Source organism: Leptodactylus fuscus, chromosome 7 (genome assembly GCF_031893055.1).
Source record: "Leptodactylus fuscus isolate aLepFus1 chromosome 7, aLepFus1.hap2, whole genome shotgun sequence".
NCBI classification, from domain to species: Eukaryota; Metazoa; Chordata; class Amphibia; order Anura; family Leptodactylidae; genus Leptodactylus; species Leptodactylus fuscus.
Genome location: NC_134271.1, coordinates 11,832,958 through 11,847,413, shown reverse-complemented (window position 1 = coordinate 11,847,413; position 14,456 = coordinate 11,832,958). Strand labels below are relative to the sequence as shown.

The 14,456-nt window shown below is 43.2% G+C and overlaps 1 protein-coding gene across 1 annotated transcript in view; it reads left to right on the top strand.

Annotated features, from left to right (window-relative positions):
* Positions 1–14,456, top strand: part of SHANK2 (SH3 and multiple ankyrin repeat domains 2) — a 282,554-nt gene that overhangs the window by 210,439 nt on the left and 57,659 nt on the right. The window contains exon 16 of the mRNA XM_075281002.1: positions 1,657–1,781. Within this exon, the coding sequence (XP_075137103.1) occupies positions 1,657–1,781 (125 nt within the window). The remainder of the gene's footprint in view (positions 1–1,656; positions 1,782–14,456) is intronic.

Below are 14,456 nucleotides of genomic sequence, written 5' to 3'. Positions count from 1 at the left end.
TAGTCCCCACGCAGTTCAATGCTCCCCAATAGTCCCCACACAGTACAATGCTCCCCAATAGTCCCCACACAGTACAATGCTCCCCAATAGCCCCCACACAGTACAATGCTCCCCAATAGTCCCCACACAGTATAATGCTCCCCAGTAGCCCCTACACAGTATAATGCTCCCCAATAGTCCCCACACAGTTCAATGCTCCCCAATAGTCCCCACGCAGTATAATGCTCCCCAATAGTCCCCACGCAGTATAATGCTCCCCAATAGTCCCCACGCAGTATAATGCTCTCCAATAGTCCCCACACAGTATAATGCTCCCCAATAGTCCCCACACAGTATAATGCTCCCCAATAGTCCCCACACAGTATAATGCTCCCCAATAGTCCCCACACAGTATAATGCTCCCCAATAGTCCCCACACAGTATAATGCTCCCCAATAGTCCCCACACAGTATAATGCTCCCCAATAGTCATCACACAGTATAATGCTCCCCAATAGTCCCCACACAGTATAATGCTCCCCAATAGTCCCCACGCAGTATAATGCTCCCCAATAGTCCCCACGCAGTATAATGCTCCCCAATAGTCCCCACGCAGTATAATGCTCCCCAATAGTCCCCACGCAGTATAATGCTCCCCAATAGTCCCCACGCAGTATAATGCTCCCCAATAGTCCCCACGCAGTATAATGCTCCCCAATAGTCCCCACACAGTATAATGCTCCCCAATAGTCCCCACGCAGTACAATGCTCCCCAATAGTCCCCACACAGTATAATGCTCCCCAATAGTCCCCACACAGTATAATGCTCCCCAATAGTCCCCACACAGTATAATGCTCCCCAATAGTCCCCACACAGTATAATGCTCCCCAGTGGCTTGAGAATGCAGATAGTGTTGAATTGTAGACTTGCGGCTATCTTCTCGTGGGGGTGTTGCGACACCCCTGGCAGGTTTCCACAGCCCCCCTATTTGGGGCCTACATTAGCCAGCAAATGTTATACTGGGTTTTTGCAGCCGTGGTGTAAAACAAATATAGTCATGGTGGATCACGTCTTGATTTGAGGGGGTCTCAGGAGGGAGCAAATTTTAACATTTAGAAACAGATTATAGTGTGGGCATAAGTGGCAATTGCCCAGTTCTTGCAAGATCTTAAGGAGGTTCTGCCCCCTCTTCTGACATATCTTAGTATACAGCCATGCTTTGTCCCGTTCCTCTGTTATTCCTCCATATATTTCTGTTACCAGGGGTGTGTCTTTGCATAGTCCAGTACTGTCCAATCAGTGCTCACCTATTAGGAAAATGTTTGCACCAAGTTTCCAGGAGGAGTAACAGAGGAACAGTACCGTACAGAGTAATGAGATGTTCCAGAATTGTTGTTTCATGGGTATAATAGCATTTGCTAAAATAGACATGTCAAGAGATGCAAGAGGGCCGCTTTAAGTTTACCTACAAGACTATAACAGTCACTGACACAGCTTTTAGTAATGTAAATGACTATGATGCGAAGCTCCAAGGACCTCCATCAAACAGCGCCCCCATACCTCACTATATTGTACCTCATCAATCTCATGTACCATTCTGGGGGTATATAGCCGGCACTTGTTGATATATTCTGGATGTATCTCGGCTCATACAACTATATGTTTCCCGTCTTTCAGCGGATACTCCTATTGAGGAATTTAACCCTACACCTGCCTTCCCCGCTCTGCAGTACCTGGAATCTGTGGATGAGGATGGAGTGGCTTGGCAAGCCGGCCTGAGGACTGGAGACTTCCTGATAGAGGTAGGATGGGATTCTTGTCATGGATTCCACGCGGATTTACATTTTATATGATGCCGGATTGTTCAATATCACTCACTGTGCCAGGAGAAACATGTCTGACCCTGCAAGAGGTCACAGGACCCGAGACTGGAGAGAGTGAGGGGTCGGGTATATAGATGATGATATAGATGATGTATTTAGGTTTATCAGTTGATACATTACTTACCTCTGAGGTTGTGGCTATGTATTATCTGTGTGTATATGTTTATAGATTGATCTATTGATTACCTATGAAGTTTGGAGTCTATTTATATACGTCTATAGATTGATATATTAATTATGTTGGAGATTTCTGGTATATATTATATGTGTGTGTGTGTTTATAGATGGATATATTGATTATCTATGACGTTTGGGGTTTATATTGCATCTCTATGTGTTTATAGATTGTTATACTATTTACTAGGCTTTGGTTATGCAGTAGCGTTTATAGATTGTTATATGGATTACCAATGTGTTGTTCCCTTAAATTTAAAGGGGATGTCCAGGATAAAAAGAAAAAAAATTAGACCGGGGAGGTTAAAAAAATAAATAAATACTCACCCGTCCCCGGTCTGGTCCTGTTGTCCAATGTTTAGCACGTTATCCTGGACGACCTCTGTAAGTCTTTGTGTTATCGAGGGCTCTCATGATGATACTTGTACTGAGACTACGCGGGTGGATTTATGGACTTTGTCTTGTATAAGGTGCATTTCATGTATTGAGTCTGTTTCTGCTCTTCTCACTCCCCTTCCTCACACGATAATACTGATGTGGCCGGAAGGGCATTTGCCCCAGATAAAGATGACAGATCTGCAAACACAGTCAGTAGCAAATCTTCGCCTCCCAGCTGCTGCCGTCCTGTATAAAATACTCTGTGCTGCTCGGAAAACCAGTTCGACTCTCCCTCACGAATCCATCCTAGGCAGCCCCGTACTCACTAACCTAATAAATAAGTAGACAAGTCAGCAGTCGCGCTTCTTACACCTTCATGGATCCTGTGACGTTCTCAGTTCAAGAAATTGCACCATCAGGGGGCAACACGGTGGCAGCCTTGTAGCGCTGGAGTCCTGGGTTCGAATCCCACCAGGAACAACATCTGCGAGGACTTTGTATGTTCTCCCCGTGTTTGCGTGGATTTCCTCCCATTCTGCAAAGACGTACTGATAGGGGGAAAATGTACATTGTGATCTCTATACGGGGCTCACTATCTACATTAAATAATAAAAAAAAGAAATTGCACCATCCGGTACAACCCCGCCAACACGAACCGGATCAAAAAGTTGTTAGGAAAGTGACATCTCTCCTCTAATACTCTGCTCTGTCATTTTCCTGACATCTTGTCACATCCTCGGATTCACTTGTTGTATTACGTCCACCTTCACAACCAATTGTGTTTTTTTTTTTTTTTATAATTGCCCCAATGCATCTAAAATAACAAAAAAGTAACTTTATTTAAAAATCAAATCCTATTGTTTTATCTTGCAGCTCCTGATCAATGCGTCTGCATGGTAACAGACTACAAACAAATCCTTCCTCTGTAGTCATGCACTCATTCACCGCTCCTTCTTGCTAACCTATCACAGACGAATGGAAGAAAACATGGCTGCAGGATCAGACTGCACGAGGATTGCTTGTAGTCTGTTACCATGGTCCGTAGGAGCTCTAGAAACAAAATGATAGGAAATTCTTCATCAATATCTGTAATATCTTCATTTTTTGTGAGACTTTGGAACCCCCCAAAAAAAAATGTTTGTAAGGGATTTTATAATAAGCATGGGTGGGTAGAATTGTTCCTTTAGTTATCCAGTGCAGAGGTATAGCATTTTCTTATATAGTATGGCGCCACCTGGTGCTTACAGTGTATAACAATGGGCATGTCCATCTAATGAGCTGAGTGCTGGTGGACGCACATGCTCAGTTGCTCTTTCTTCAGCCAAGTCTCCGCCTAGTGATACTCTGTTCACCAATAGGAATGACTTTGTGTCCTGCTGGTCAGGAGAGGAGCCCGGGACTGTAGTGATGCACGGCGTCTCGTATGGTTCAGGATAAGCACATCATAGGCTATATCTCTGCTTTCAGAATACGGCTTGGTTACAGTGATCAATAACTTGCAACCTGTCTCCTCCACCCAACTTTTCCTTTAGGTTAAAACTGCATTATATCTGCACGAGTGTGAACAAAGCCTATAGTATAAATCCTTCTACTTCTGTCTATAGGAGAGCGGTCTTCAGCCTCATACCCTCCAGTTGTGAAATAGCTGATGGTCGGCAGATTAATTATTGCACAACTACAAATCCCAACCGGGAGGAAACACCTGGTGCAGACCCCGGTCACTGCCGTAAAGCAGGCAATGCTGTATTCCTTGTATCAGTGCTGTAACACAATTGTTTCTATAGGCATTGATTTCCTGAAGGGCTTCTGCACATTGTGAGAAACCAATCTGAGCACAGAGAGCTGCAGTATAAAGCATGGAGTAGGGACAACAAAGCAGCCGCGCCTCAGCCGAGACAGGAGGTGTTTCAGACTCATTTTAGGACCTTTATCTTGTAAGATTCCCTTATTTGCTTCTCTAGGAGTATAATAGACAGCTCCTTAAAGGGATCCTATCATGGGATACCCTTTTATTCTCTATAACACGTAGGAATATCCTTACGACAGGCTATTCTTCTCCTACCGTTAGATGTCTTCTCCGCGCCGCCGTTTGGTAGAAATCCCGGTTTTCTTCTGTATGCAAATGAGTTCTCTCGCAGCACTGGGGGCGTCCCCAATGCTGCGAGAGAACTCTCCAGCGACGCCTCCATCTTCTTCTGGAACGCCTTCTCCCTACGTCTTCTTCCGTCGTGGGTTTCATTCTCCTGGGCCTTGGGGAGAGCCTACTGCCCATGCCAGCGGCCACAAGAAAATGGCTGCTTACTGAGTAAGATTGAGGTGAGATGTTGGACATTTGCATGTTGTGTACTTAAAGGGGTTGTGCTTACAGCTATTATTACCTTTGCTCAGGCTACACTGGGGTCCCATCCATCGCAAGAATGGACAGATGGTCGCGCATGCGCTCTCCCACTCCATTCAAAGTCTATGGTCGCTGTACTTGGCTCCCGATGTCTGTACGTCTGTCACCCCTTTCAATTGGGGGATGAGGGACGCGTTTCCCTGTTCAGTGGGGGTCTCGGCATTGGGATCATTTGATTGGTAGGTTGTCCTGGTGGATTAACTCCTTGTGCTCCGTCACCTGCGATGACCAATGTTGGCGCACTTTAAAAGGTAATACCTTAGAATTACCTACAAAATTTGCAACAATTGGCCTTCACGGGTGGAGATTGTACCATTCACTACAGCAACTGGTGCATGTGGACACTCCCTTAAAGGTCCCTTAAAGGCATATAGTCTGTACCCATGGCGAAACCACTAAAATACAAACTCCCTAACCAGAAACCATATTACCGCCTTAAAGAACGACTTACACAGCATTTCGGCGCTCGGAAGAAATGCCAACAAAGGGTTACACGGCGATCGCACCGTGGATTCATTCCACCAACATCCAATTAGTGAGTGATTTAATGGCTAATAGGAAAATGGGCAGACGAGATAGGGCCATGTGGTTCTGCATCATCCAGCGCTCTGATACAATTAACCAGTTCAAGCCTTCCAATATGGCCGCCCTCCTGGCGGAGACGTGCACGGCTTAGGTTTCCATGGAGACAGGAGCAGTCATCGTGGACCCTGATTTTAGCTCTCAGATGCTTAGATAAGAAAATAGTTGATATGCGGCGCAGCAAATAAAAAGGAAGGTTAAGAGACGGCTGGCATTTACACGTGCGGGAAGGGCGTCTGACACCGTGGTGGCTATTAATTGGTTAATCTGTAGAGCAGAAGAAGCGCGTTGCTTGCAGATGTGTCGTGCGTGTAGTCAGATGTTATATTCCCAGTTACATCGGAGATGGTGCAGTCATATTGCCAAATTTGCTGCTCCTTTTATTTCGGTTTCGCTGTGTGTGAATTGCTCACTATATGATGACCACAGACGCAGGGGTGTAGCTACAGGGGGTGCAATCACTACCGGTCTCTGGAGCCTCAGGGGGTTCATAGGCTTCTCTATCAGTACTATAGATAGCATATGGTATGTGGAGGACCCATTACAGACATTGCTTTGGGACCCCGGAACGACAAGTTACCCCTCTGCACACAAGAGCTTTTACTGTGCATGCCATGGCCTATACGCCAGTGAACCTCAACAAGTTGCAACTCCAAGCATGCTCCGAAGATGGTGAGGCATGCTGGGAGTTGTGGTTTCTTCACGGGTTGGAGACCACATGAACCGCCAAGACCCATAATGATGGTTCTTTGTTCCTCATTCGATTGCAAAGACATTTATGCATGCACAGCGCTGCTCCTTGCTCCTCTATGGGCCTGAGTACAGTGCTTGGCCATCCTTATAAGTCCCTTAGACTTGGAATGGAGCATCAGCGCACATGTACATCACTTGAGCCCTGGACTTCTGTGCCTGTGATCAATGGGGGTCCCCGCACTGCGAATAGACTCTTATCCCTTCTACAGAATATTTACGCTCAATAATGGTGAAAGCAATCTATGTAGACAAATGTAGCAAACCCTCAGCTGTGAGATGTATTGGGGCCATGTATAGAAGAGGTAGGTGCATAGTAGAAGCTGAGATATGACAGCTGTATGGTGGTGCGGAATAAAATGTGTTAAAGTTGTAGAACATTTCAATATGCAAAAGTTAAAGGAGCACTCTGGGAGTGATATACTATGTCCTGGTTACCGTTAGGGTCACCGCGTGCTCTGATAGTTGGTGAGGTTCGTGTGGGATTCACAAATCCGGTAAGATTCAATTATCACTGCAGATCGTCTCCTCTATTGTAAGGGGCTAATCGACAGAATCATCTTAGCGGCGACTTTCTTGGTCACAGTATGTAAGCAAACCTGCAAGACGCTAAAATCGTGGCTAGAAGAGGAGTAATTATATTTCCGATAGATGAGATTTTATCCTTCCATCTGGAGGCCCATCCGTCCAGATCTCTTCTCCTCGTGGCCATCTACACAGATGAATAGTTTAATTGTGAGACGCCACGCCGCCTCCTGAGAGATTGTATAATACACACGTCTGCATGCGCGGCCTGTACCGTACACCTGAGAGCTTCTAGTTCATGTGCGATTGTTCCAAGCTCCATTGGATAGTTTATTACAGAGGTAGTCTTCCGTAGAAGTATTGCTCATAGGGTAGTACCCCGCCTGCGTCCTATGTCACCGCCTTGTACCATTTCGAATAGTGGTATATATTTTATGCAGGAGGGCCATGGGGACACCCTCGGGTTCCTAGGCCTGGTAGCAATTGCTACTAATGAACCCCCTATAGCTACACTTCTGTTTGCAGCGACTACTTGACTTCTTGTCTGGGTGACCACTTTCTATCTACATGTAAAGAAGTTCTCCCTGCCATAAGAATACGTCACAGCCAGTACCAATTGCTTTGTGTCTCTACTATCCAGGTCCCCAAACATTGTACGGCCCGGTTCACATCTGCATTCTGGTTTCCGTTAGGGAAGTCCGCTTGGGGACCCTCCAAACGGAACCCTCTATGCATTAAAAAGCGGTTACTTGGGAAACCCGCGGACGCCATAAACTATAATGGGGTCCATGTGGTTTCCATTCGAAAGAAGTATTTTATTGTATTCTATTTTTTTTCCCCCACTGTATATGATGATGGGGGCAGCCATCTTGCCTAAGCTGTTGTTAGCAGCATTCACAGATTTACAGGAACCACGTGGATCATAAAGTCTGGAGGTTTTCTGGCATGAAGAAGTCACAAATCGTTGAGCAAAATCACCTGACCCCGCCACATTTATGAGTTCTGAAATCTACGCTAGTTAAAAGCCCACATCCTGGTATAGGGTGCTCCTGATTTATTTTGAGGTAGCACACACCTCCTCATAAAAAGGGGGATATGAAGATTGGCGTTGGAAACATCAGTTTTCATAACTCTGTCCCATTTACTTATATGGGAGAATGTTGTGGTCATGCTCTGTGACCTGCATAAAGGTCACTATGCAGGGATGAGGGGAGCTGAGCTGTGACCATTACCTGTTGACTTCTGTGGGTGTGTGTTGCGGGATGCTCTGTCATCTGTATAAAAGTAATTGTACAGGGAGGGGTGCAGAAAAACTGTGACCATCACCCGTTGACTACTAGCTGTGAGAGTTGTGGGCATGCTCTGTGACCTGTACAGAGGTGATTGTGCAGGGAGTGGGAGGATGAAAGTTGGGACATCACCTATTGACTACTAGCTGTGAGAGTTGTGGGCATGCTCTGTGACCTATACAGAGGTCATTGTGCAGGAAGTGGGAGGATGAGAGTTGGGACATCACCTATTGACTACTAGCTGTGAGAGTTGTGGGCATGCTCTGTGACCTGTACAGAGGTCATTGTGCAGAGAGTGGCAGGATGAGAGTTGGGACATCACCTATTGACTACTAGCTGTGAGAGAGTTGTGGGCATGCTCTGTGACCTGTACAGAGGGGGAGGAGCTGAGCTGTGATCATTATCAATTAACTTCTCTAGGAGAGTGTTGTGGACATGCTCTATGGTAAGGTGTGACCATCGCCTGTTGTAAAAGTACATGATACTGTCATTGTAATACCTGAAAAGTACAGAACAGGAAGTGTCAAATTATTTTGCAACCAAATGGTCACTGTAAAAGCAGAAAGTAATATGGAAATCAAAGCCAAATGACAAAAATTCTTGAAAAAAAAAATAAAAAAAAATTTAAAGGGGACTTCTCAGCACCTCCTTAAGCTCCAACTCTGTGTCTTTCAATAGACCCCACTCCACTGATTCCCGGCACAGCTGGAATTTTTTTCTCTAGCCCCCACCGTTCCTGAGCCATCAGGGTTGTTATTTTCAGCAACTAACATGTTAGTTCAGCTTTCTACTGTCAGGTGGGCGGGGCCTGGCTGGAGCAGGCAGACAGGGACCGCCCCCTGACCGTAGAGATCACAATTGTGCTTAAACTAACAGAAAAGATCGCTCAGGAACGACGAGGGCTAGAGAAGAAAATCCAACTGTGCCGGAATCAGTAGAGGGGCGACTATTAAAGGATGCAAAGTACTAGAGTTGGTCAAAGCTTCCCTCTAAGAACCCCAGAAGGCAATCCTTGTGTTATGTCCCGCCACTCAAGTCCCTACACTAGACATAACATTGGATCAGTTTTATTCAGAGCGTTCCTTTAAATTTTTAACAGGATGGCAAATTGGACATTGTAGTTCCGTAGAATATATTGTAGTCCGCTCATGATCTCACCCCACCTCCCCATGGCTCTTATTATGTAGCTGTCCTTGCATTAGGACCCTGGAGCTAAGCATCATAGCACAGCTTGGTCCAGGAGCCGCACAGATCGATACTCATGTACATGTTTTGCCAATTGCAGAGTCTGTTACATTGTCCCGCGAGCCCCTCAGGTGTTAGATAAGTGAAACACAATCACACGACAGGCGGCTGCGAGCACTTGTGTGCCCGCGCGCTGTAACCTGGAACTGGCCAAGCACAACGCCTAGTTCTCATAGCTGATTTCTCACCCCCGTCCTCCTCACACGCAGGGTGTTGATCAGTCATTCTGGAGCGAGCGTCTCCCCGGTCAGGGATGTTTTATCATCTTACATTATCAGGTTGCTGCCTGCGGCCCTCACTATGGCTGGTAAAGTATGGCTACAAATCTGAGGGACCCCGGTACAGAGTAGAGGAAGCACAGACAGATCTCTAGTACTGTCACTAGTAGGGTTGAGAGATCGGGAAAGATCAGATCCCGATCGGCGATCGAGTAAATTTCGCGATCGGCTCTAAAATGATCGAAAGTCGTATTTTAAAAATGTTCCTGAAATCTCAAGATCGGCTCAACCCTAGTCACTAGCAGACAGACCAGGCGAACAAGTGAGAGGTACACTAGGACCGGGAGGGGGTGCAAAGATTTTCCTTCTACCCCGTGCAGATGGTAGGGTCCAGGTGTGCACCACTTGTGAATGTCGAGTAGTTGTGTTACATTCCATCGCCGCCGTTTGGTATAAATCCCGGTTTTCGTCGGTATGCAAATTAGTTCTCTCACAGCACTGGGGGTGTCCCCATTGCTGTGAGAGAAATCTCCAGCGCCGCCTCCATCTTCTTCAGGAACGGCCTCTTCACGCGTCTTCTTCCGGGGCTGGGTTCAAACTTTGCATGCCCACAGGCCACAAGAAAATGGCCGCTTACTTACTGTGGGCTCCAGTTCTTTCCCAACCTCCCAGTGACAGTCCGCTGAGGTGTGACTTCATGTTTGGACCTGGAATTCTCTGCGGCAAAGTCCAGACTCCCGTCCAGGGGTTAGGTTTAGCCTTAAAGGAATTCTCCAGGAAGTCTGTGATCACTTACTTTGTGTGTGACAATCAAAGGAGTTCTGGGCCAGTTCTGACCCTGGGTCATGTGATCAGAATCAGCTCTGAGCCCCCAAGTTGCTCCGCCTCCTCTCCCGTGTTCACTGGGGTATGGTGAGGGCTGGCTAAATACATCAGTATAATAGGAAAGCCAGGCCCATGATACAGGTGAGGAGTAGGGAACACAGAAGAGAATGAATTGAGGAGACGCAACAACATGGGGGTCTGGTGCTGGTTCCGATCTCAGGGGATCACAAAGACCGCCCTGTCTTCGGGTAGGGGCCCCATGACAGATTCTGAATTGGGATCCATGAGCTTTAAGATTTACCTCAGGATGAAATGTTGCAGGGTCAGAACCATCCCAGAACCGCTGTGTGTGTCGCATACAAGAACCCCGGAGAAAATAAGTGATCAAAGACCCCCTGGAGAACCCCTTTAAGCCAAACCTGGAGACAACCAATGGATTTTCATCGTCTCCAGCAAGGTTTGTGACACCTGGAGGTTCTGTGAGCGTTCCTGGTTGGATTGGGTCCAGGTAAAATTTTAGGCCTATCTGCAGATTTTATGGCCTGTGGGTTCATTGTACAGATCGCAAAAGATTAAATTTGTGGTGAGAATCTGAGCCGCGCCCGCTCAGTCAGCAGCCGGGCCTGATGTCCATACTAATATACACTATTACTTATAGATGGGGTTGTGAAGTCCTCATCCACAAACTGTATATTGTGCTGTAAATTGATGGGGATTTGCAGTGTGGAGACGTAATCTGCCATGTCTGAACATGGCCTAATAGCCGGTGAGCCTCACATAAAACATTCCCGCAGTGTAAGCTCGCTGACGCCAAACTCCCGGCACAGTCACGTAACTCATGGAGTTCACATGCCGAATATCTAGGCTGCTGCCTCCGGCTTGTCACCACTTCCTAATGAATCGATTCTTTGCATTCTAGTGAATAATCCGCTCTGGGTGACTTGATAGGTTGGCTCCTCATGAATATGTATTCAGCCCACAAAATGGCTGCCTCCGTCATGTGTAGGCGAACGGTGCGCATGAACACTTCAAATAACGTTTATTATAGGGTGTATTTCTATTTCAGGATATTGTGCTGGTGTGTAAAACATTACAAGATGTATAGGTCTATAAGGATAGAAAGATGGACAGACAGACAGACAGACAGACAGATAGATAGATAGATAGATAGATAGATAGGAGATAGATAGATAGATAGATAGATAGATAGATAGATAGGAGATAGATAGATAGGAGATAGATAGATAGATAGATAGATAGATAGATAGATAGATAGGAGATAGATAGATAGATAGATAGATAGGAGATGGATGGATAGATAGATAGATAGATAGATAGATAGATAGATAGATAGATAGATAGGAAATAGATAGATAGATAGATAGATAGATAGATAGATAGATAGGAGATAGATAGATAGATAGATAGGAGATGGATGGATAGATAGATAGATAGATAGATAGGAAATAGATAGATAGATAGGAGATAGATAGATAGATAGATAGATGATAGATAGATAGATAGATAGATAGATAGATAGATAGATAGATAGATAGGAAATAGATAGATAGATAGATAGATAGATAGATAGATAGGAGATAGATAGATATTGGATAGATAGATAGATAGATAGATAGATAGATAGATAGGAGATAGATAGATAGATATTGGATAGATAGATAGATAGATAGATAGATAGATAGATAGATTTTGGGTATTACTCTGGGATTTCCAGCTGGTGGAGGGGGAGAGAGCTGCTGTTGCTCCTCTAAACCTCTGACAGGAGGTGTAATGTTGGGTCTCTTGAGGAGCGCTAGTTACTATGGCTGTACACTGGTAACTCATCATCTTATGATGTCTCCGCTGATACAAAGGGCCGCCATTACCTTCCTTCTCATTGTGCCAACAATCAAAAGACAACTAATCTCCAGAACGCCACTAATGTCTCAGAGATCCCGAGGACGCAGAGTGACTTAAATCAACGCTATGTATGATTGAGAAGGTATTAAAGAGACAGGCTGGAGATGTGAAGAAAATATTATCCGGCCCGGAATCACTGTGAGAATACAGGCAATTTGTGGACGAGAGAGACGTCCAATGTACATTACGTTCCTGGACATACAGTGCCCTTAGTGTATCTGTGGTCGTGTTACATTGTGTCCAGAGGGGGAGGAAATACATAGAGGAGGTAATGTACAACAAGCACTTCACACCAGCCTCACTGCTTTTATAATGATATTTACAAAAATATGGATCTCCTATCTATCTATCTATCTATCTATCTATCTATCTATCTATCTATCTCCTATCTATCTATCTATCTATCTATCTATCTCCTATCTATCTATCTATCTATCTATCTATCTATCTATCTATCTATCTATCTCCTATCTATCTATCTATCTATCTATCTCCTATCTATCTATCTATCTATCTATCTCCTATCTATCTATCTATCTATCTATCTATCTATCTATCTATCTCCTATCTATCTATCTATCTATCTATCTATCTATCTATCTCCTATCTATCTATCTATCTATCTATCTATCTCCTATCTATCTATCTATCTATCTATCTATCTATCTATCTATCTCCTATCTATCTATCTATCTATCTATCTCCTATCTATCTATCTATCTATCTATCTATCTCCTATCTATCTATCTATCTATCTATCTATCTATCTCCTATCTATCTATCTATCTATCTATCTATCTATCTATCTATCTCCTATCTATCTATCTATCTATCTATCTATCTATATATCTCCTATCTATCTATCTATCTATCTCCTATCTATCTATCTATCTATCTCCTATCTATCTATCTATCTATCTATCTCCTATCTATCTATCTATCTATCTATCTCCTATCTATCTATCTATCTATCTATCTATCTATTTATCTATCTATCTCCTATCTATCTATCTATCTATCTATCTATCTATCTCCTATCTATCTATCTATCTATCTATCTATCTATCTCCTATCTATCTATCTATCTATCTATCTATCTATCTCCTATCTATCTATCTATCTATCTATCTATCTCCTATCTATCTATCTATCTATCTCCTATCTATCTATCTATCTATCTATCTATCTATCTATCTATCTCCTATCTATCTATCTATCTATCTATCTATCTATCTATCTATCTATCTATCTACTATCTATCTATCTATCTATCTCCTATCTATCTATCTATCTATCTATCTCCTATCTATCTATCTATCTCCTATCTATCTATCTATCTATTTATCTATCTATCTATCTATCTATCTATCTATCTATCTCCTATCTATCTATCTATCTATCTATCTATCTATCTACCTACCTACTATCTATCTATCTATCTATCTGTCTATCTCCTATCTATCTATCTATTTATCTCCTATCTATCTATCATCTATCTATCTATCTATTATCTATCTATCGTCTATCTATTTCATAACTATCTTCTATCTATCTATCTATCTATCTATCTATCTATCTAATTATCTATCTCCTATCTATCTATCTATCTATCTATCTATCTCCTATCTATCTATCTATCTATCTATCTATCTATCTATCTATCTATCTATCTATCGTCTATCTATTTCATAACTATCTTCTATCTATCTATCTATCTAATTATCTATCTCCTATCTATCTATCTATCTATCTATCTATCTATCTCCTATCTATCTATCTATCTATCTATCTCCTATCTATCTATCTATCTATCTATCTATCTATCTCCTATCTATCTATCTATCTATCTATCTATCTCCTATCTATCTATCTATCTATCTCCTATCTATCTATCTATCTATCTATCTCCTATCTATCTATCTATCTATCTATCTATCTATCTATCTATCTATCTATCTACTATCTATCTATCTATCTCCTATCTATCTATCTATCTATCTATCTATCTCCTATCTATCTATCTATCTCCTATCTATCTATCTATCTATTTATCTATCTATCTATCTATCTATCTATCTATCTATCTATCTATCTCCTATCTATCTATCTATCTATCTACCTACCTACTATCTATCTATCTATCTATCTGTCTATCTCCTATCTATCTATCTATTTATCTCCTATCTATCTATCATCTATCTATCTATCTATTATCTATCTATCGTCTATCTATTTCATAACTATCTTCTATCTATCTATCTATCTATCTATCTATCTATCTAATTATCTA